The sequence below is a fragment of the Patiria miniata genome, unplaced genomic scaffold, assembly GCF_015706575.1.
Source record: "Patiria miniata isolate m_02_andy unplaced genomic scaffold, ASM1570657v1 HiC_scaffold_21, whole genome shotgun sequence".
Lineage (NCBI taxonomy): Eukaryota > Metazoa > Echinodermata > Asteroidea > Valvatida > Asterinidae > Patiria > Patiria miniata.
Window position 1 is genome coordinate 2,813,699 of NW_024037060.1, and position 23,788 is coordinate 2,837,486.

At 40.8% G+C, this 23,788-nt stretch overlaps 3 protein-coding genes across 4 annotated transcripts in view; 2 read left to right on the forward strand and 1 right to left on the reverse strand.

Annotated features, from left to right (window-relative positions):
- LOC119729587 (atrial natriuretic peptide-converting enzyme-like) overlaps nt 1–8,254 on the reverse strand; it is a 44,582-nt gene extending 36,328 nt beyond the window's left edge. Inside the window, exon 1 of the mRNA XM_038202202.1 lies at nt 7,332–8,254. Coding sequence (XP_038058130.1) covers nt 7,332–7,361 — 30 coding nt within the window. The 5' untranslated portion in view covers nt 7,362–8,254. The remainder of the gene's footprint in view (nt 1–7,331) is intronic.
- Nucleotides 8,255–9,243: 989 nt separating this feature from the next.
- LOC119729833 (transcriptional regulatory protein AlgP-like) lies at nt 9,244–9,744 on the forward strand. The gene has a single exon (XM_038202626.1). The coding sequence runs from the start codon at nt 9,244–9,246 to the stop codon at nt 9,742–9,744; it is 501 nt and encodes a 166-aa protein (XP_038058554.1).
- Nucleotides 9,745–12,441: 2,697 nt separating this feature from the next.
- Nucleotides 12,442–23,443, forward strand: LOC119729707 (protein disulfide isomerase-like 2-2). Of its 2 annotated transcripts, XM_038202395.1 has the most exons (9): nt 12,442–12,703; nt 13,119–13,307; nt 15,941–16,079; nt 17,178–17,240; nt 17,548–17,649; nt 19,249–19,374; nt 20,427–20,558; nt 21,210–21,246; nt 21,987–23,443. In XM_038202395.1, the coding sequence occupies exons 1-9, from the start codon at nt 12,454–12,456 to the stop codon at nt 22,125–22,127; spliced, it is 1,179 nt and encodes a 392-aa protein (XP_038058323.1). In that variant the 5' UTR covers nt 12,442–12,453; the 3' UTR covers nt 22,128–23,443. The 2 variants fall into 2 exon arrangements, with proteins under 2 accessions (XP_038058323.1, XP_038058324.1); XM_038202396.1 differs by lacking the exon at nt 20,427–20,558 and having other exon boundaries at nt 12,443–12,703.
- The last annotated feature ends 345 nt before the right edge of the window (nt 23,444–23,788 follow it).

The following is a 23,788-nucleotide window of genomic DNA, read 5'->3' on the forward strand; positions in this document are numbered from 1 at the left end:
TTGTGGTGTTCAGAAATTCATGTTCCGCCGCTGGGATGGAACGTACTTTGTATTTCCCCGAAAAAGGAAAAGAATCATCTCTTTGCGAATGGCTATGTGCTATACGCGCAATTTGTGGCTATGGCTATAGACTTGGCGTCAATCGACTGACAACCAAAAAGCCAAAATCCGAAGTCATAGACATCCAAATTAACCCACTTCATGAACATTTGTTATGACGATATACTACAAACTACAATACATGTACTTCAAATGGGCATTCGTGGCTCCTGACCTCAGTGGCGCACCCGGGGGGGGGGGGGGGGGCCTCGGGGCGGGCTCGGGCTTGAGCCCCCCCCCCCAAGAGGTTGACTTTTTTTTTTTTTTTTGGTCCTACGATTTGGCCTTGGTGATATGAATGTGGCCTGTTTTCGAGTAGTATAATAGGGGTGTAAGAGGCGTCACCAAAGTCAAAATAGGCCGCCCCTCAAAAAAAAAAAAATTGTAAAAAAAAAAGTTGGCTGCTGCTTGAGACTGAACCTTTGTCTGGAATTCAATAACCATATGACATTGCGCCAGTCAAAACTGTTGATGGCTCGATTCGAAACACAATTTTTTTGGTGAGGATAAAATGACTGTTTGGGGGCACTGTGCGAATTCAGAACCACTAGTGTTTGTTTGCAAGGGTACAAACTTTGTTTAGTTATTTCAAGGGGGAATTGCAGAAATAGTTTCTGGAATGTTTTCGTTGGAAGCGAACATTTGACAAGACTGCATGTACAACAACAACCCAATGCATTTGTGCCTTGATGACAACTCCAGGTCTGTGCGAGTAGTCTTGCCCGGGAATGGCAAAAGTGTAACGACCTCAACTCTGTCAACGAGGTGAATTGAACTAACTCAGTCTCTGGTTCATGGGGGGAAAACCTCGCTTTAAACAAGTGGAATTTCTGACTGTAAATTGTCGTGACGATTGGTCATGAATTGTCACGGCAAACTGCAATATTTATGAAAGTATGTTGATTGTGTCTTGTTTTGAGTAACCGACATTTGTAAGGATCATCTAGTCTTGTGCTTGATTAAGGGTCCAGAAGTGCCTGGAAGCTAGTACTTCAATTTTCAGCCTCACTCGATATAGGACTACATCTTATAGTCTTCGTATTAAAAAAAAATGTCATGGTGATTCGGTGGTTCTATAGTTCGGTTATACCAAAGTCACGAAAAGAAACCTTTCAGTCTCCTGAAGACGGCCAGAAGAGGCTGCCCAAATCGTTGGTAAGAACACTCCCCTGTCTTATCATATCTTCCACGAGCAATGAGCCCGTTACTTGCGACGCTGGCTACTATCTCGGTCGACCATAGCCCCCAGTTTTATGAATTTTGCATTGAACTGTATTGGTGGAAGCCTAGCGATCGCTGAAAAAATATTATTAACATCATCTTCATTAGGATTAAAAAAATCTTAAAATGACCTTGGACCGAGCTCATTACCGTATATCGAACAAAAAAGTAATATTGTGATTTGTGGTCCTTGAACTTATCAGATTGTAGGCTCGTCGTAAGGCGTAAGCGCATGCATAATACGCCCCTATTATGGTGAACAATAGCCACTGGAGAAGTCGACTGATAGGCTAATCAAATGCACAAACAAGAATATGTACAAGTAACAAGACAATATCGTTATAAGCAAAAGAAAAAAAAACGGGAACAATACATCCATGATGAAAGGTGATATTTTCCAAGGTTTTACCCTGGGGGCTGGGGGAATAATAAGTTTCTTCTAAGCATTTTCTGTTTAGAGAAATATTGCCCTTTCTATAAATGAACTTCAGCGTGAACACAATTCACGCTTCTTCTTCTTCTTGTTACGCTGATCAGTCAACTTGATCAACACTCACAACAGGATTGTTGTGGGGAAGTCTAAGTTTAGGTGTGATAGGAGAGCTGCTTTGAACTAAGCAAGGTGGGAGATGGCTTGAATGCGTTTGGGAATGCTGTTCCATTCCCTGGCTGGCTTCTGGAGCTGGCTTCGGGAAGGAGTTCAGATGAACTTGAGATTGCTACAATGTGACTGTGGGCATGTTCGAAATGAATTACTGACTGTAAGTCGATCCGACGGAGTGCACAATGCCACATCACTCGGGATTTTAAGACAAATTGGTACACTATTTGTCCCTGCCATACGATTAGGGAAAGATCAAACAAAACTAGACTTTTGATTAAGAATTTGTGAAGCCAACAAGCCACAAGGCCAAATAAAACTGAAGCTGTAAACTCAATATGTGTTTAACTGATCTCCAGGTCCTTTCAATTTCTCACAAAGTGGCAAAGTTTAACTGCTCAAGGGTGTAAATGTAGTCACATGGGACCCAATTATTGAAATCCATACCCCTCCAAGGTCTCCAATATTGTTACAAACAACCCGATCGCGATGCATGAATGTGAAACAGGTGAAGGAATGGGTATCGGTCCCTGAAGCGGTCATAATATGCTTACAGCTTTACTCGAATTCGTAAAACACAGCTGCAAATCAGCTCTGAATATTGCAGGCATATCTGGCCTTGCCTTGGTGCACCCTAAAAACAACAGACCGGGCTTGGTAAAAATTACTGACCATGTGTTGTTTTGGGGCTTGTTGAGAACTAGCTCTTATAAATGTAGTCATGACCGTAAAACGCACAATAAGTTTTCACCAAAATCCCATACGGCGTAGATTTGCCAGTCGATTACCGCAACTAGAAACATTTATTTTGACTTCAAACCCTTCCTATCACTTACCAGTCAATAATCAGGTTTTCGGGTAAATCTTGCTTCAGTTTTTAAAGAGCATAGCATACAATGGGTCACTGACCATGAGGAGAAATTTACGAGCAAAATTCCTAAAAAAGAAAAGCTTATTGGTTAGTTGGGGGGGGGGGGAGTAGTTAAAGCAGTACCCCTTTTCTCAAGGTAATTTTGTGGAACCTTCAACTATGCCAAAGCTGGTTTAAGAATAACCATTAATTCTTCTATAAAGGTCAGTTATTTAACAGACTGATGCAAGGCTGGCATTTAAACAAATAAACTCAGAAACCGGTCTGAAGCACAACTTGACTGTAACTACTTTTGAGTTTGTACAAACTATTGCTTAAAAATGTAATCTGTCTGATTGGACAAATATTCTGCAATGAAAAAGACAACCAAAGATACGACTCAAGAACAAACTAATAGATGGACGTGCCTTTAACATGAGAAGGGACAAAACATTAATGATATCTGTCAACAGGAACCGGTGCCTACAAAAGGTCAAGAACTTGGAAACAAAAGGATGCTGACAGTCCGAGAATGAAAGCAAAGAAAGGATCTTGCATTATCAAGGTCTCAGTGACTTTTGTTTCCGCAGCTGAGAACAATACTATCGTTCGCAGTGACGAACAGGCATGTGCAATTTCCAATCGCAATGAACAAATTAAAATTTCATTCGGAAAAAGTGCTACCGAAGACCAGCTCCTTAAATCCATCAAAGTTGTTTCAAAGTCTTGAGATCAGGCCTAAATATCAAATCAAATGTCAATATTCTCTGACGGCATAATATGTATATACAATGATCACATTAGTTTTTAATTAATCAATGAATCAAACACTTTTAATCAGTAGTTCTTGATAAAAAACAAACGATTTACAATACATGTAAAATGTAAAACACTTTGCCCAAATTAGGGACCGTGGACAGTGTAATTTGAATTTTATTTAGGTGACACACAACAATTGGATAAGAGATATTGCTTTCGCTGGCATGCAGCAAGCGTTCGAACTCCTCTTTAATCATACGTCAATAATCGAGTCGAGCAGGGAAGTTCGGTCTCTTCATTGGAAGAACCAAGATTAGAAGAACTGACTGAATCCCTCCTCTGTATTTTGGCATAGTTTTGGTCTAATAGTTTTATCCATCAGTACGTTTTCAGCCGTAGGGGCGCGTCGAACAAAATAAACTGACTGTCACTGCTGAGCCTGCCAAGAGGTGACATGATGGAGCACCGGACAAGGTCAAGTCCAAACAATAAAAATAACAGACTTACGGGGGAAATCAGCAGACAGTGCAAAGATCTTGAGGAATAAAAAGGTTTCCACAAGCCCCGCGCCACGTGTGACTGTCACTCACAGGATCACAGCGAGCAACGCTTGATTGCCGAAACGAGAGATTAAAAAAAAAAACCGACACGGAATGAAAAGAAGGAAGGGTTAAGTAGACCATGGAGCTATAGCTCCATGAGTAGACCAAGATGGTCATCGAGGGGTGGGGTATAAACGCCCTGAATAAATCCTGTCCATATGGGCGTCGCCAGGATTTTTTCCAGAGGGGGCAAAGCACATTTTCTCCACGAGATCCCTGTACTTTTCCAGCATATTCTCGATTCATCAGTTTTCGAGGGTGGGCAGCAGGACATTTGCCCCCCCCCAGCCCATTAAATTATGAGCAATATGACTTCTCGCCTCTGGTTTCTTTCTTTTTTTCCTCCCCCTTTTTTTGTTTTTCAAGGGGGGGGGGCGCCTCCTTGCCCCCCCCCCGCGACGCTAAGGACCCTGTCTAGCACATCCCCGTTTTATTCCACAGATATTTCGGTCTATCAAAAATCAGAAATGCACGTCATTTGTGTCTTTGGCAATTCCAATATTCCTCACAATTATAGTTTGTATATACATGTATACACTGCTCCCAGAAAACACTCGTCTAACTTTCTTTGACAATGAAAAACAACTTGTAGGCCTACCTCTATAAAAGACGAATATTGACTGTTTCTTGAGAACTAGCTTGGAATCTATTTGTTACGGAAAACACATGCTGATCGCTTCAGATTTTGATTAGATCTAAACCATGAATTGGAGATTTTCCTCAGAAAAAAAAATATAATTTTCAATTTCGGTACCCAACCCCTGCAACGATAATAGGGACCGGATCCAGGCTCCATTGGGTTGCAGACAAACAAAAAGAAAAAAAGGTTTTTTTTTTTTTGGGGGGGGGGTAAAATAAAACATACGAAAATTCGTTGGATGAAAAGATGATGGGAAATGCCTAAAATAGAAAGCACTGACAGTAGACACAAAGACTTATGTCTCGTGGGCTAATGTCACAAGATGTCAATGTCACAAGACAGGAACTGACTCCCAACGATACCGTCACTTTTAAGCATGGTTCATCACCAGACCTAGACCCACAACGTAGGCTCTGAAAAGTGAAATGTGCCATTTGAATAAGTTTATATATTTTGAAGTTTTCCAGTTGATGTACATTATGTCCCTCAAGTCAAGTGTATCCTGACACCTAGAGTGACTTCTTCAGTATGGCAAATCATCGGAACTTTTAAAAGATCTCAGAATCCCCAAATTATGAAGTAGCCTTAATCTTATCAGTGGTTTCACAGTCGCAATTTTACCAAGCGAGCACTAGAGCCATCCTACTTCATCCCGAACCTACACGTTTGAGCCACGAGATTATCACGACGGGGGAATATACCCCTCTTGCAATTTGGTGTTCGTTCGGCAGATTTCATGACAGCTCATGCAAACTTGATGTCGAGAAAAAAATAATATGACAGTCCTTCGAGGCTAAAGACCGTCTGACCGAGTGGGCGATTTCAGTCTTGACTTCTATGCAACCAAAAACAATTTCGCCACATCATCTTTTTAAGGTCTTTCGACCTTTATCCTCTTGGGGCGGCCCCTCATGAGAGACATCTCAGACAGAAAAATAAAATCTGCCGGTGTATCAGAGTGTACCTTAATGTACACAATATGCTTGGTGTTATTATGATGGCTGTCATGACTGGAATGCCTGTCTGTGACAGAGATGAAACACGGTGCCCTTGACTTCCCAGGTGATGCAGGGTGCTTAATTAAAATAAATCCTCCACGCATCCCTGGCGATTGCAGGAGGAGAGACGAGCTCCAGGCGACCAGTGTAGACATGACAGACTTCATTATTAGTTCGTCTTATGTATAGTAATAAGAGTCAGAGTGGTTGAGTTTGACTTAGGTTAATATTATTTCTGTCCCTGCCCCTCCGACTTTGTGGGAGCACGTCAAGCATGAGACACTCGCCAGACGCGCATGGAAAATCAGAAAATAAGCATGACGTAACGGATATTACCAGATTTTTATCCATTTTAAGAGGTAAGCAAATTTTTAAAAAGCTACTTTCACCAAGTGAAATTCAAAGTGTGTGCGTACGCATTTCAGTGGAATCAGGTTCAAATCCTGGCCCAGCCCATTTCTTTTTAATGAATCCAAAAGTTGTTTGAATCAAAGACGGTAAATGCAGTAACTACGTATACCCAATGGCCCAATCAGTCTCATTTCAGTGGGAACAAGTTCTAAAACAATGCCCACAATAGCCCATCCCCAGAGGCAGTTTTGTTCATCGATTGCTGGTTGCATGTGGGCTTATGAAAAATAGCTCCGTCACTATCACCACCTACGTACTAGCAAAAAGGTCGGGAAATACATTTTGTACATCACAAAATATTAATAGGAAACGACGTATCCGGGGGCGAATTGGCAGGGGGATGGCACGGACCTCAACTTATAGAATTCCCTAAGTGCCACCCAACCAAGCACAAACAACCCAATGGAAACTAGTTACGCCACTGATTATGGGATTGGTGATATAATTTCACATACTGTTATATACGTAAGGCAAAAGGGGCGTGGCTCTCCTTCCCAGCCTGTTTAGTTTTATACTCCTCTTTGAGCCTACCTTACCCTTCAAACACCCATTAATGGGTGCTTAAAGGGTAAGGCACCCTTCGGAATATGGGAATTGACCCCAGTCACCCATTCACACCCATAATAATGACTGCAAACAAAATCGCATTGGATGTTGTAACGCTTGCTCAATCCTCAATGCGTTGAAAAATACAACGCCCGATTACTTGATCTGCATGACTTTCGATTCGCGGAATGGGATTTTTGCCACACCGTCAAACCGGCTCTGCAGTTTATTTATCGGTGCAAGATGGTGCTGCGATATAAATTCCGGAATAAAAAAAACATCACACGCTTAACTTGGCGCGATGAAAAGAAAACTGACCCCGACTTGGCTGAGCCGGGCGGCATTGCTCTTTGAATCCCACTGCCTCTTTCACCGCCAGGGTGAACAGAAGGTTACCTTTATTCCTAAACACAAGTTCCGGTAAAAAAAAAACCACCTTAAAATTAAGTTAGGGGTTTATGTTCACCACGTTGCCCTTTGCCTAAGATGGGGGCGAAAGGTTCAACTTCCCATGTGACGAACAACGCAATGTGTTATAGACAAGCTGGTCAGAATGACATTTGAAGAGAAATTTGGGACAAATAAATAAACAGCCATGACTTACCTCGTATTTATACCCGTCCTGTCGAGCCATGGTAAAAACCCTCGCACTCCCAGCAGCCGCACCACTTCGAAATGAACTAATAACGTATATTTGGCATTCTATATAGGAATTTGCTTAGTATCAATCATGGTCGCCCGTCCATGCAGTCCACAGGCTGTCCTTTTCATAAGGAAAACGAGCCAGGCGTTGCGGAGGAGAGAACCGTAATATGCGCTGGTAGCGGCAGTGGAGTAGCTGTGTTCCGTGCCGGTGGGCCCCGGTGCGTAACCATGACGGAGTCGGTTCTAGTAGAGAAGAAGAAAAAAATGTCCAAAAGCCAGTGTGTCGATTCACGGTAGGCCTAAAAGCCTTCACATGTGCAGGGCTGCATATACGGTTGTTACCTTTTGTTAAATATCAACGCTTTGGGATTTAATACGAGAAAAAATTGTTGTTGTGTATTGGTCTCTTTGAATAGGTTTTTTCCCCACAAAATAGCGAGGTAGAGAGACGGGTTAGAATAAAGAAACCAGTGTGACGAAAATCCCTGGTGGTGGTGGTGTTGGTGCGTGAAAGAGTAGGGTTGAATGGAGTCCACGGGCTGGGGTTTCTCGCGAGGGGGCGGTGCAGTCAGGGTGCCTCCGGTATTACTCGAGGTATTACTACCCGGTGGGTTCCCAAAGCTGCGGATTCGTTTCACCGAGTTTCGGGCCCCTGGAAACCGCTTCTGTACAGCCGAAGACTTTTAGCTCATTGCGTTTGGCCAGCCGAGCATATAGCATGGCCAACTTCCCATCGGAAACGACTAGGGGAGTAGAATAACATATGTCGGTAGTGCATGTATAACTTCAGCCGGTCGGGCAACCGTTCTCGGCTAAACGGTGTATAACTGGGCAACCAAATCATTTCGTCACATTTTGTGTGAATAGTATAGGCCTATATTATACATAACCTATTTGACTACTTTTTGCTGGATGACCTTCAGTGCCAGCCACCGGAGTCTGACTGGGTCAATGCTCCAAACTGAACTTTAATATTTCTGGACCAGCTCGCGACTACACTGCAAAAAACACGGGAGTTAAGTCTAACACCAGTGGTGTCTATAGGACCATTAGTGTATTTTGTTTTACACCATTGGTCTATATACCCCAACCCGTGTTAAACTTACAATTTAGTTTTTGCAGTGTAGGCAAGCCTACTGGTGCCTACGGAGGTTTGAAATGTAAATAAAAACATGCAACATAATACACTGAAAAAATAAATTCCGAATAAACAACAACACAGTTTGCCAGTTTGAGAAATATAACCAACGAAAATGAAGCTATAGGGTTGCGGTCGCGACTGGGGTTGACCGAAGTATGCAAACCCATTTCGCGCTCATTTGAAGTGATGATTGAAGTCCCGGTGCGCCCTCTTGTGTGACATGGTTTGTCCACTCAACCGAGGTGGGCAAGACGGTCAGTTGTGTTGTCCAGCCGTTTGTCCAGCCAGTGATGTCTGGACATCGGTAGACCATGGCAGGTCTGATCACGCAAGCCATTCCCCAGGGAATAGCGCTGCAACAATTTTAACCTGTCAGATTGTGTATAATTATTTAATGAAGTTTATGGGGCAAGATCGGCGAAATAATAAACAAGCTGGTTTTCTCACACTTTTAAATGACGTCGCACTCCAATTTGGTGATTTTTTTTGGGTTAATCTTTAAGGTCTAACAGCCTGTAATTTAGCCAGACAGCCAGTACGCTGGCAAGCCAAACTACCAGGGGAGACAGCCAGTCAGTCAGTCAGGCAGCCAGCCAGCTAGCCAACCAGCCAGCCAGCAACCAACCAACCAGCCAGCCAGCCAGCCAGCCATGCATCCGGGGAGTCGGCTAGCCAGCCAGCCAGCCTGCCTGCCAGCCTGCTGCAAGCCAGTGAGCTAGCCACCGAACTGATGACCAACTCTTTACCAACTATACCAGCTAAGTCAGCTAGCCTGCGAGCTAGCCAATTACCAGCCAAAGTGTCACCCAGCAAGCAACCAATTAGCCAGCCAGCCAACAAACCAACCTTTCAGTTAGCCGCCAGGCAACCGGCCAACCAGCCTGCCAGTCTTAAAAAGCCCGATTGTCATTATCAAGCCAACCATATAGCAAACCTGCCAACCAGTCATCCTCAAGCCAGCAGCCAGCCAACCAGCCGCCAAACCAGCGAGCAACAAGCCAACAAGCCCGCTCACCAGCCAACGAGCCAGCCTTACGGTCAGCCAGCCAGCCAGCCTTCCAGCCAGCCTTCCAACAAGTCAGCGAGCCTGCCAATCAACCATACCAGCCATCCAGCCAGCCAGTCGTCGTGCCATCCAGCCAGCAACCATCTGAACAACCAACCCGCGGTGACCCAATACGCTTACATCACTAGAGTCGAACTTCTGGCCCGAGTAATGACAACATCATGATTGCAATTTAGGTTAATATCTAACCCACATAATCCTTGTCATCGTATTAATTGCTTTTGCAGTATTAACTGGATCAGTTCTGATGTTATGGCCTTTGCTCCTGTCAGTGGAGTGGGGGAGATTGCAACGGGATGGTGATTTTAAAAGCAAAATCGGAAAGTTGAGTAATAGAAGCACAATCGGGACGGTGAAAATGGGTTAAATGGGACGAAGATTCGATTTTGCAACGGGCAAACTAAACCCTGGCCACGAGCCTGCTTTTATGTACTAACCAAAGACAAGTGAGTTTTTTCCCTTCGATACTTCGATGTCGATATTCGGGATGTCAAAATGATTACTGTTCAGAAAAAAGAACAATGAATCGATTAGTTAAACCCCCCCCCCAAAAAAAAACACTGCCCAAAACTGTAGCAGTGGATTTTAGCAAAAGACGACACTTTTTTCGATATTCATGTCAGTACTGGTCAGACATAAATTAGAAATAAACTACGGTTCATAGGCCCTTTGCAATTAGCGGGGGGGGGGGGATAGCAAATTGTATAAGGACAATAACCAATTGTAGATAAAACAAAACAATTAGTTAGTTGTAAAAAAAAACGCTAATAACCTTCGGTCCAAATGGTTTAATAAGCTTCTGTAGATATTAAATATGCAGAAAACATCAAATTCATTACCAACCCCAAACATTAACAGTACGTACTGCTCCATACAGCTCTTACACTTCAATAAATCAGGAACAAATCCTGGTTCCAAAAGAATTTTTTTAAATGTGGTTAAAACACTGAACACTTGCGTGTTAAAACAGAAACTGTTGATTTTGGGCCGCGCTGAGCATTTTAGTTGACACAGCTGAAATTTAGTTCTTAGGAAAACACAGGTTAAGGGCGCACAGTGAGGAACATCGAGTGGGATTACATAGTTGGCAGACATCAATGTCCAAGGAACATTCTAAGTGCTCAGTAGGACTATGTCAATTAGCTTGTAAATTCGCATTTGATTGCTGTCTTCAGGGTTCCACTGTCCTCATTAATTCATTTCTCGCGGAAAGATAACAACTTAATCTTTCTTGAAAGGATAATCTTACCGATGCTCAGGGAAAGCTTGGGCAAGGTGTATGTCTGTATAAGGCCTTCCTGCATGCAGTGATCATAGGTTTTTGCACGACGTGGTTGACTGAACTTTCATATTGTCATTATGTCTAAACTGTACTACATGTATTTCATTAATACGGCATCGAGGTGATGATGATGATCATGGTGTGGATGATAGTGATAACGGGGATTGTTTTGTGTGATTGGAAAGCGCGCACAATTTTTCGATCAGGATGATCACGAAAGAGATGATGTACGGTCGCCCATTTTTGGAAGTGATTTCGGCGGGTTGGAAGATTTGGGGCGTCTTGTCTAATCTTAATTCAATGTGAATTTGTCGTTTTTTTCTTGACTGATTTGCCCTTGACAATATTATTGTCAGTCTTTTCGAATAGGCAGTAAATCTATGGAACGCCTCCTGATTTAAATTCCGGTTCCAAGCACACTCAATTAATTATCAGCAAAATAACACTCGGTGTCCATGTTGAAAGTGAATTATCTCCATAAAAATTAGTGAGTCGTTTCGTGAACTAATTGGCCAAAGCCGCGTTGTGGGTAATTAACGACGAGCCACAATTAATCTGCCATTCTTTTATAGTGAGTGTAAACTCTCGGGAAAAACAACGAGCAATTAATTTATATAGAATGTCATTTCCGAAGATGAGTGTTAGGTAGATTTTTTTCAAAATCCTCCTTTTTCCCCACAATATCCTGGACTATATCAACTGGATTATTATCCTACTGGACACCATCTATCAATGAGGGCGCTATTCAAAACCGAATTCATGGTCATTGACTGACAATCGCTGTACACGTTCCATCCAAGGGACATCAACAATAAACAGCCAATCGCGAAAAACAAGGTTTTTGCCACAAGTAAATTAGTGTGGGATTAGTTTAACATAAAGTGTTTTTTTTTAATTTTTAATCATGGTTTCGTTATTTTCTGTGATTGCCAAATTTCCAGTGGGGGCGACTGAGGGGAGGGGGGGGGGGGGGGGCGACCATTTTTTTTTTTATGGGGGTGCCCCCCCCCCCGGCCCCCCGTAGCTACACTGCTGTTATACCCATAGCCCAATTTGATGACATCATCGTGTTTCACAGGTCACCGTACAAATAGATACCGTGTTTAAAATGTTGTTGTGATAGCGCCCGTTTGAAAGTCAAAAGGAAGAAAGGAACTCCAGGCTAAGAAGAAATTGACGTAATTGTAATTCCCAAGGTTCACGGTTGTCTGCTCTTTAATATTGAGTCCAGTTAATTTGCCGAAACTCGTTTTAGGATATTATTGGCCATGGACATTAAAGGAAAACTAGTCGTTTTGTTTTGAGATCGAATAGAGGAAATTCAAATTGGCACTGAAGCCGACTGAAGCGGAGCGGGCTTCAGTGCCGTCTTTCGTAAAGAGGATTAAACAAAAAACAAAAAAAAGGTCTTCAATAAAACTTTGAGCACTGAGAGTCTCGGTTTCAGTTCGCTCGTACCCCCCCCCCCCCCCGCCTGTTTGCAGGGCGATGGGGGGGGGGGGGGGGGGGGGGGTACGAGCGAACGGTTTTAGTGCTCGCGCGAAGTAAAGGAGAAAAATTCCGAAATATGGGCTCTTGAGGGCGCTCCACAAATGACACGTGTGCACATTAAAACTGCAGGCCACATGATTGATACCGCAGTTGTCAGTGTCAACAAGTTGGGAAAAATGGCCGGTTCAAGTTCATCAAAATGCTCGTTTGCACTTACGTTGGTGTGCTTGTTTTTCCAGTTCTTCGTGTCGTGTGCTGGCCAAGGAGATGATGTTATCACTGCTCAGGAAATAAACGCAGACACTTTCGAGCGGAAGATGGAAGCCGGCAATTTTCTCCTTGTCAATTTCAGTAAGTCAGAAGATGATAATTGTTTAGTCTGTGGATACCGGACTGCCGGATGTGGCATGAAGTTTTAATTTGTACACAGCTAACTTAGTGTCAATGAGAGCGTAGATATGTTCTTTGCTCTACGATAAGAGCATTATTATACAACAATTTTCTGGGTACAACTTAATGCCTAATTAAATGCCTTAACAACCCCCCCCCCCCCCAAAAAAAAGGGGGGGGGGGCCCTGAAGCACATTTCATATTTTGTCAAACAAAGATAAAATGCCATATATTCTCTATTCAAACCAAATAAATTCCTGTCTCCTGATTCATTGCAACCGAGTCAGAGGTTTGTCCTGCTTTTAATAGAGGATAAGTTTGGAAATCTGACACTATTAAATGCCTTACCATTCTTTTCATCCATTGACTTCATCAGTTGGACCAGGCTGCAAGAACTGTAAAGATTTTACGCCCATTTTCAACCAAGTCAACACTGAGCTGTTGAGGGCGAAGTCGGACGTTACAGCAGCGGTCATCAACAATTTGGACATCGTCCAGCATTACGATCTCCAGAAGTTACCATCACTGGTCTTTTTCAGGAAAACTGTCCCAATACTCTATGAAGGTACGCACTAAGTCTTTCTCTATGTTTTATTTTGTTAATTGTTGAAATCAAAACTGGCCTATTACACTGTGAACAGAACCTGGTCTGATTGAACAAAGGTTGCACATGGATCAGATGTAGATTTTGGATTGTCGACCCGGGTGGTAGAGCCTTTCAACGCTGGCCTTGACCAGGGTTGATTGGGGGCAGAGTGCTGGATCCGTGTAGTGGCCGTTTTTAATTCTTGCTAGAAGTTCCCGAAATCTCAGGGTTTGACGCTGGTCCAACACAGAGATTTTGTAGATTGTAAAAGAACCTTGTGTGTATAAAATTTTGCAGGAATGCTGTCCAACTTTTAGGAATGCAATCATGAGCATGAGCATATATGTGTAGCTTTTTGCAAACCTGAAATCTCTCCTTCCCCAGTTGCAGCATATTGGATTCCACATGTGAAGTATGATGTCGTTGCCATGATATACTGCAACATTTTCACATTAGGCCGTGAAAAAAACATGCTTTTTCATTTTCTTTTACATTAAACAAATATATAGTGCCGATCGATGGGTACAATCTTTTCATTTTGCTATTTTTTTTTGCCAGAAAAAAATAGTGCGAGACGATCATTTATTGGTATGCATTTGTTACATTTAACGCGTGAATCAACTGTTTATCCATGTAACTTTGCTGCATACTGTGGCAAGACAACAGTGCTAACCAACTTTAATCAAACAATTAAATATAAATTCCAAATAAAGCAAGACGATGTTCCTCTAAAAACTAGGCTGGGGGCACCACCATAAGTTTTTATATATTTTGGGGGTCATTTTTTTCGAATAAAAGATTATGTTCTGCATGATTTTCTATGGTGAGTTGGGCAATAGGAAATATCTACAGATATTTTTTTTCTTGGCCTTGTGGTTTAGGTATGTCATGCTATGCATGACCCCAGCTGAGCTGTTGTGATTGAAGCATACAACGTATACATGCGCAGTTGCATAGAATGCCACATGTCGTCGCAAGTGCTGAATCAGTAACGACTTAAAAAGAATACCCAACCCATATGTATTGTGCACAAAGGCAAACATATTCCATACACAGATGTAAAAGTCACAGAGGTTTATTTTCAATTCACTGATTAAAGGGAATGTACATCATTGGCTTATGCTATAATTTTCAGAAATGAACTATTTGAGGGGTTAGTATAATAGATCAAATTATTGTTACACGGACATGTTTGAAGTTTTGTTTTCGAAAATGCTGGAAAAACCAAGAAAAACAAAAATGTTCAATTAGTCTGGTTCCCTGACTCCACTGAAGATGAAATGGATCAATTTACAGATGCCGGAAAATTGTATGCTGACCTGCACCCATTCATGAACATAAAACCAATTAGCAAACAAAATTGGACTGAAAAAATGGGAAATTTGGAGCAGTAGTGAAAAATAGTTAGGTTTTTCCTACGGTGGTCGGCCGACCACCGTTGGAAATGTAAACAAAAATACAATTTTCTTGAAAATGACTTCACACCAGGTGCCATAATTTTACAGGATGCTTTAGACTGTCATTTACCAACATCCTGTAAGGTATTTTGTAAAAACTTGGTCATTTTATTTTTCGATGTTTGCAAATGTTGTATTTTCCCTTTAATGACGGAAACCTTGCACAAAGTGCAGAAAGGATTGGTATCAAATACACTGTGAATTATTCCGCCTGAAAATGAAATGGTATTGTTCGGAAGAAAACTATTGAAGGTAGTTTCAAAATAGGGCACTTTTTTTTTTACATGCATTAGCAATGGAATCCAGTTTCTGAGACCCAAAAGATTTTGCAAAAATGTGTTTCCTCTGTTTCCTCAAAATGTACAGAAGCCTCTGAGCTCAAATTCCACAGGTTAGTTGTTAGGCACCCTGCTTAACATTTGGAGCAATTTTGTTGCTTCAAACAAACAAAATGCACCAAAAAATGAATCTATGTACCTTAATGTTGTAAAATGAAATTGTTTGTACACATTTGTTTATTGTGTGTGTTGATCATGTTTTTTCCAATGGTTTATTTTTATTGTAGTCTGGCCCTCTGATGTTTATCCTTGGATTATGTAGCCAAATCTAACACCTCAACTAATTATGTAGGCACACGTTTTCATAAACACCTGTTGGCAGTGCTGCAGCTGTGTATTGATGAGCAATGTATATTGAACAAAGCAATCAGATACCATTGTATACACTGTTCATAAAAATGAACAAAATGTTTATACATGCACCTGTGACCAGCAAACACTTGTATACAATGTACATATACAGTCATGTTTGTTTTTTAGGGAGTAAAATACTGAGAAAAAAAGGCTTTTGAGGCTTGGAGTTTTGTATCTAGTCATGAAAATGAAAGATGCTAATTGTTTTTCAATATAAATACCTTTATTCCACGATTTTTATACTTTTTCTTTAAAATATGTGTAGAAGACTTAACAAAGATTACAAAGATCAATTAAATCTGAAAATTAAATTGAAAAAAATATCATCTACATTGTTGTTTTTTGTTTTTCTTGCATTTTTCTTCACTCAGCCTGTGCCCAGTCCTGTTTCATTTCGCCAGAACCTTTCACATAATAGCAGCTATGTAAATAGATAGATGTTTTCCTTGATTTTATCTTACAGGCCACCATGAAGTAGAGGAGATTCTTGCATGGCTGTCCAACACCAGGGAGCTCCAAGGCCGATATCTCAACGACAATGACTTTGAACATCTCACACAGGCATCTACAGGGGCAACAACAGGAGACTGGCTGGTCCAGTTGTAAGTCAATTATATTTTGTTGAAAGGTTGGACTGAACATTTGGTTTGATGGGCTGCCATTTTTGCGGTTAGCCAGGGATGCTAGGACAATTTTATTGGGTTTCTTTAACAGTAAGCAGAAAAGTTGTGCCAACTACAGCAGAAAATTGTGCTAACCGTAACTTGAGGTGATTTACTAGGTATCTTCCTCATCCTTGCAAATCCCAACACCATATGGTAAACTGTGCACATAAACAGTTAGACTCTGTTTATTTGTGGTATGCCTAATCCCATGTAAAGCACAGTCAGTTTACTAGTGCAGTACTCATCCTAACAGATTCCAACAAACCCTGGTGTTGGAGTTTGGCTGGTTGGGGGTCGTTAGGGTTAAGCACTATTTCATGGCGTGGATGTGCTAACAGTTGCACAGGCATTGAAGATTTCTATTCTTACGTCAATGATTTAAGCAACTTTTTTTCCTCAGAGGTAAGTGTGCCTTTTGCTGCGCTTACTGCTTAGGGTCTCCGTGAAATGGGCAGAGGCTGTGTAAGCAGAAAATTGTGTGCTTAGCAGCGCCTTTAAGTTGGGCTTATTCCAGGAGTCAGTTTGGCAACCAAGATCATGTACTTACATGTACGTCACCTTTATTCTCTGTAGCTGTGGCTTGAATCCCATCCAAGCTGTTCTGAAGATTTGAGGTTTTTTCAGTCCCTAATTGACTTTTGGGGGGTTGTAATGATATCGTTCAAATGTTTTCCTCTTACTCCAAACATTTGTTCCACTTTTTTTAATCTCTTTCTTTGCATTTTTTGGGGGTCTTTCTTTTTTTGGGGGGGGGGGTTGTGTTTTGTCTCCCAGAGAGGCGGAGGAGGGGGGAGGGAGGGGATGGTTTCCTATTTGCCATGCAGTACATTGCCTAGGGTACCTTATAAGACTCCTCTCACTTTCGACAAATCCTAAAAATAAATGTTCACAAACCCAAAGCATTTTTACATGGTTGCTCTGCGCATGACATAAGTGTCTAACATGAGGGATCACTGGTGCTCAAAGTCTGTAATTTTTAATTTTCAGAAACTGAGTTGCTCAAATGTTTTTGTGTGTGTGTTAATTTCCTTTCAGCTGTGATCCAGAGAGACCGCAGTGTATAGCATTGCAAACGATGTGGGAGACAGTGGCTTACAGGTAAAAAGTTTTTTTTGGGGGGGGGGGAGGGGGGAGGGTATCATCACCATGAAACTTGTGATGTTTTCATGCAAACTCAAACTGAGCTGGGCAGGGCTTTAAAAGAGGTGTAAATTCTCTAGACATTGTGGAATTGAACATTCCATCATGGAGGTGTGAGTTTTTAAGGTTGCATTTTTTTGGGGGGGGGGGGGAATGTAATAAAAAAATAATACCGAGAATACTGAGAAATGTTGCTGTCATAATATCGATGTCAAACTGTACTGTATACACACTTGTAAAATTGTTTGCAATCTACATTTTTCAGGCTAAAGGACAGATTAAATGTCGCCACCGTCGACACGTCGGTCAACAAAGCGCTTGTAAAAAGATTTAAAATCTCTGTGGACAAAACGCCGTCTGTCATTTTGTAAGTACAATTTCATTTATAGTATGTAGACCTCTATTTTAGTAAGTTACATTTCCTTGTTTTGTATTTTTTATATTTATTTTTGCAATTTGAAAAAGAACCAGAACCTTTAATGTTGTTTTGCGTGGCTGAGCGTAAGTTTTTTTTGTGTGCAAGAACTACTTGTGCTAAAATTTTTAAAAATTGTGCATTTATAAAGACAAATGTCAAACTAGAAAGCAACAATTTTATTTAAGATGGAAGAATTATTTTAATGCATTCCCCCCCCCCCCAATTCATGACCTTTAGAAAACATAATTTATAAATTGTAAGTTTTTTGTATACTTGTACAAGAAAAAGAGGGTTTTTTTTATTTTATTTTTTTTATTATGAATAACTAACCTTTTCCTTCTATTTGCCAAGCCTATTTTGCAGATTTAGTTTTGCATGGCCTTTTGTGAGGGCACATTTGCATGAAAAAAACATATATGTGGTTACATATCCAAACAAGGTTTTGGTACAGACATTTCTTGAGCCAGCTGTAAAATATTGGTCAGATATTGTATTGTCATATTTTGCTGCTTCCATTTTGGTGTACCTGGTTCAACTCCCCCCCATATAGTCGTGGTCTGAAACCGGACTTGGAGTTTGTTCTCCTAATATCGCAGGCATTCCTGATTCCTAACAAGTGTAGTCGAGTCTCCTGAGCGGTAGAGGGCGCCTTGAGCTAGGTGAATCAAGTCTAGTCCGAAGAAATTCCGAGCACACCTCATGCATGCAGCTAATCCGTGAGTGTGTGTTGTATGCTTGGGAGTTTCTTTGGGTCTGAGTGCCAATGTTCCCAAGCCTGGATCTGATTCATCTTGTCAATAGCGCCCTCTACCAACGGGGAAGCTTGACCCAGCTTGTCAGGGACTGTCTGGCTGCAAACAAACTCTAAATCCAGTCTTTGCCAAGACTAACTCCCCCGCGGCTCCCTGCTACTTCTTAAAGGATGTTTCTGTTCTACCCTCATCCGCCCTCATTCCGTGGTCTCATGTGATAGAACGTTTTAGAAAAGCACTGACAGAATAGACCATAAGAACAAGAAAAATCTTGGTTGAATTGAGTAAAGACTAGATGTAGTAGCCGTCTTTGCCATGTTCCATTTGACCACCATGCAATTCACCATGAAGTGAAATATTGTGTTTGAGGTGCCAGACTATGTATTTGGCTCACTGAATTTGTGAAGGAAAGAATCTTTCCTTGTGCAGTCACCCTTGGGAACCCTTTCTAACTGTGACGGGGGTTTAGGGAAAATAACACACATCTTGTCCGCCCCTGCAGACGCAATCACAATGAGTTTGGGGGTTTGTTCGTTTTTTAGATTAGGGGGGGGGGGGGGGGGGGATAAGGAAAATAGTTTCATCTGTCCCAAGTCTGAATAAATCACTGAAACAGAATAATCCAAAATAAACCAGAATCTCAATTGCTCAAATCTTGTTTTCAGAATGGATATTTTTTTTAGGATGGTTTGTAGATTTTTCCTACTTCTTTTACTTTAAGTCTATAAAAAAACTGTCTTCTGCATGATACCTTGTCCCTCATTAGCATTCCTTTCCCCAATTCTCGCCATCTTAGATTCCACAAGGGCAACCAGTATCCCTATGGTCTCTTTCACTTCGGTATCGCCTCTCTAGCCCATTTCGCTGAGCAATCCTACAAGCACGTCCAAGGGTCACCGGTCCTCCCTCCACCCGCCCCCTTGTGAGTACCTCTGCCCTGCCAGGGCAACTGTAGTTTCGGTTCAAAACCGAATTTGGATTTTTGTTCACATAATACAGTCGGACCGTAGCTAGTGCAGTCAAGCAGCTTGGAACGTAAAGGATGCTGTATGTACATGGACAGGATGAATCAAAATCCACTGTAGGGCCGCGCAAAATCCAAATCCGTCTTGAACCGATACTATCATTGCTGCAAATGAAAGACACATCTTAGTAGAAGGTCCACGCTCGCTAATTGTTCCTTCTCATTGTTCCATGCTAAATTTTTGCATTGCCTAGCCAAAATTGGATACCCTCATATCACCCTCGAAGATATTTCAAAATCAACAAGTAGGTTTTTGAAGAATTTTGGAAGATTGAGGAAGGTAGTGACAAGCCACTATGAATTTACATGGGGCTTAATACACACCTGAAAGTTAAATTTAAAAAAATAATGTTTGTTTTTTGCAATTTGTAGATCTTGTAGGAATCGGAAAAATTCCTTTTAAAAATGCTGTGAATTGTTAATAATTAATAAGGTTTTCATTATTTCACAGTTACATGTACCAAAGAACCTCAGAGAAACACACAACGTATTCCCACAGCATCAAGCAAATCCATCTTTGTATGGACACTTTGCCGTGTCTGTGTAGCACCTCATAGATCAAATGTGAGGCTTTCGGTGACCTTTCAAAAGATGTGTCATTTAGTTTGCAGCAATTAACACTGTGGGAGGTGTGGCTCAGTGAAAATAAAGTATTAACTCGTCATCCCACTGTATCCAATTTTGGTTTGATTTTTCACGAACAAATACAGTAAAGTGTGGCATACACACTTTCGAATCTTGTAATGCCAGAAGGATTTTTGCATTTTGTTTGAGGTGTTGGTTTATAAAAAGATATAAAAAGTGGTTGAGTTGTACTGCTTAAAACAGATACAAAAAATGACACCATCAAGTTGGGATGATCAAGTCATATTTATATTCATTGGGTCACAATTCCAACACTCAAAACTCAAGAAATAGAAGTATGAGTTACTGTCCTGCTTCAAATCTAGAATGAAAGATGAGAAAATGTACAAGATACACTATAAGATGATCAACGGACCTGCCGAACGACTGGAAACGTGGCTGTCTACTGGTCACAAGACCAACAAAGCTAACAAAGTGCCTAGAGAACGGACCCGAGTGTGAGTCTAGTATTAAAACACAAGCAGTACAAAATATCAAACAGGCTTCCCACCTAATGTACAAGTCTCCTGCAAGTTGTTTCTTTCAAACAATTGCTCTCACAGTAACTAATGCCATATTTCATGTTAGAAAATACAAGTAGAAATCTCTACATATTTTGCTGCCAAGCTTGTTAATGCCTCTCTGCCAGTGTTTTTGAGAACTGGAACCTTTTTAATTTATTGGAACTTTGACTAAGATCATTGTTTTTTACGGTGAGAGAGTGACAATCAACAATTGAACATTTTGTAATGTTGCACAGATAAACATTTTGTGCAGTTGTGACTTTCTTGCAAAACTGACCATAAACAAAACAGTGACCCCCCCCCAAAAAAAACAATTGATGTCAGTGTGGGATTTCTTTCCTCTTTTTGCAATGACGAACCAGCAAGATTTGGATGAGTGATCTCCAGACTGGTTCCTGTCCCCTTCTTTCATGTAGTCTAGAATATAGTGGAAGGGATTGAGAACCAGTCTCATCAAAACCTTGCCAGCCCTGGCACAAGCAGAATTCAACAATGGTTTCAATTTACTAAACGAATTTCATCTCTGACGTTCAGTTTAACAACACGCCTGTCATTGAACTCAATTTCAATACTGTCTTTCCTCAGTGATGACTTGACCGAAGATATCGCCAAAAAATTGAAGGTAAGCAACTGATTTTTTTTTATGTAGTATTATGTTACACTAAATGAGGAGAATTACTGAAAAATAAATCTTGCAGATGAAATGGTTGGATTGCAAACATATTTTTGGACGGTTTCTGGCTTGTCGTGCATTTGACATTCTCCCGGCCAGCTACTGCCAAAATCAGTTGAATTCCAACAACTTGGATTGATGGTACAAAAGAGATCCAGTTTTTAAATTAATTGTTGCAAATTTTTTTTCAAAATTTTATTTGCTTTGTAAAATTTGTGAAAAAAAACTCTTTGCGTCTGTGATGGTTCAGTTATTCACTCACTGCAAAGCAAAGGCACTTTGTGAGATTCAATTCAGATAGACCACAAAAGGAACACTGACTGTGTGCATTATAATTTTGAAAGTTGAACAAAGAAATTGACTGGAGTGGGGTTTGAACCTGTGACCTCTGGATTGCCGTTTCGTTGCTCTACCAACTGAGCTATCCAGCCCTAATTTTGGCAGTTCTGCAATTTGTTAGTGTCTTTGTTCGCAGGGCGCTAGTTGGAGGCCATAAGCCCATCATGACTTTAGGCGTGATCCCTGGCTACGTGGCATACGGGCTTATGGCTTCTGACTAGCACCCCTTGAATTACCCTCAGTTGGTAGAACACAGGAACAGCAATCTGGCGGTTGCAGGTTTAAGGCCCTCTCAAGTCAATCTCTGATAGTTTGTTTGATAGTTCAGCTTTCATTTTCTTTTTTTCTAGGCGGTGCAGCCAGAAAGTAAAGGCATCTTCTTCCTTATTTTCGGAGGCTTGTTGGTGTTCGTCTTGGTCCTCTGTAAGGTATTTATGACATCCCCAAATCGTCAGTCCGGTACCGGAGGTGGGCCTAAAAAGGGTGTCTAACTACAGTGTGGTAGATTAGTAACATGTAACTAGGTATACAAGTGTTCACTTTTTTCACTTGGAACTATGTATGTGAAATGTCCAATATTTCTGACATATCTTCATGCTTCCTAACATTTTTACTCATTTTGTGATTGAAAGTTTCGAACATTAGGCCTGAGAAGAGTTTTAGTGCATTGTTATTGTGCAGTCCCCAGTACTTTTTATAATAGGTGTAAGTTAAAAGGAAGAATTTTAAACTCAACCTACAAAAGCTGATGTAAATTTATTCGTATATTACAAACATTTTGTTCTGTACCAACCAGGATGAAGTAAATTCATTAAGGTAACGGCATACGTCACAATGAAACTTCAATTGTCATGAAATTCTCTTTGTTTGCACAAAGTATTTGAACTGGCCTTTGAATTGGTAGGAGGCGTTGTCTTGGTTTTCCATATTTTTAAAAATAAAATGCAGAGTTACCATTATTGGTTTTGATAAGGCTGAAAGCTGGCTTTTCTACGTTAAAGCTTTTTTCTCAGTTAAAAGGTGTTGGAAATTAAAGGTGATATACAACAATTAAAAACATCAACAAACAAAACTACCAAATTATTATGAAACATCTTTACTTGGCTGTAAGTTAATAATAGTCTCAAGCATCCTGTGAAATCATGGCACCTGATTTTGGGGAAACAAACTGACTTTTTTCCAAATATTGCCTTAATTTACTTAATTTAGTTAGGCCACACTTTGTTTGCAATCAGGTACATATCCGTGAACAGATGCAAATCAGCTAGTGTGGTTCCCTGACGTCTACAAATTGCTTCGATTTTTCTGAAGTAGGGTCAGGAAACCAGACTACAAGAACAGCATTTTTTTCTAGGTTTTTCCAGCATCTATGAACACAAAACTTTAAACAGGTCAGTGAAACAATAATTGCTATGACATACCGATTCATACCAACCACAAATCCATCCATTTCTGAAAATTACAGAAAAAGCAAATGTTGTATATCACCTTTAGGCAATGAACAACAATACTAATTGACATTTGAAAAAGATCTTTTTTTTTTACTTCTTACCTCAAGTTCCAATCACATATAAAATATTGAGTCTCATGTTTTTCTTCTATGAAATGTGTCATAGTGCAGTAGAAAGTCGCTGATACTTGCCAAATGCCCAAACATTCATTCAAGTGCCATTAACATTTACATTGAGTTATGTAATTTATATAAAATATTTAAATTGTTTGTGTTTTTCTGTTATTATTGAAATTATCAATATGTACTTACAGTTATTGTATAAATCATGTTTTAAGGTTAGGCCAAAAAAAAAAATAAGTCGGTCTCTGGTCAGCGCGCGCGTCGACTTTAATCATGCGCGTCGATCTTTATTTTTTCCAAAATGTTCCGCGGTAGCTCCAACAGCGCCCTCTATTTCCGCACCTCCTCAATTTTGTTAACCAAAGAGCACCAAGGAATGGGAAATTGCACCAAGGCAAATTATGGAGGACACCAATGTACATGAGGACACCAAAAAAGCAAAATAGTACCCACCTTGTCTGTACAATCCAAGCTTGAAGAAAAAGAAAAAAAAGAAGCTGCGTTGCCGCGTCAATTCCGGACCTTTGGTCTGACCAGAGGCCGAATATTTTTTTTTTGGCCTTAATTGAGCCTTTTTGA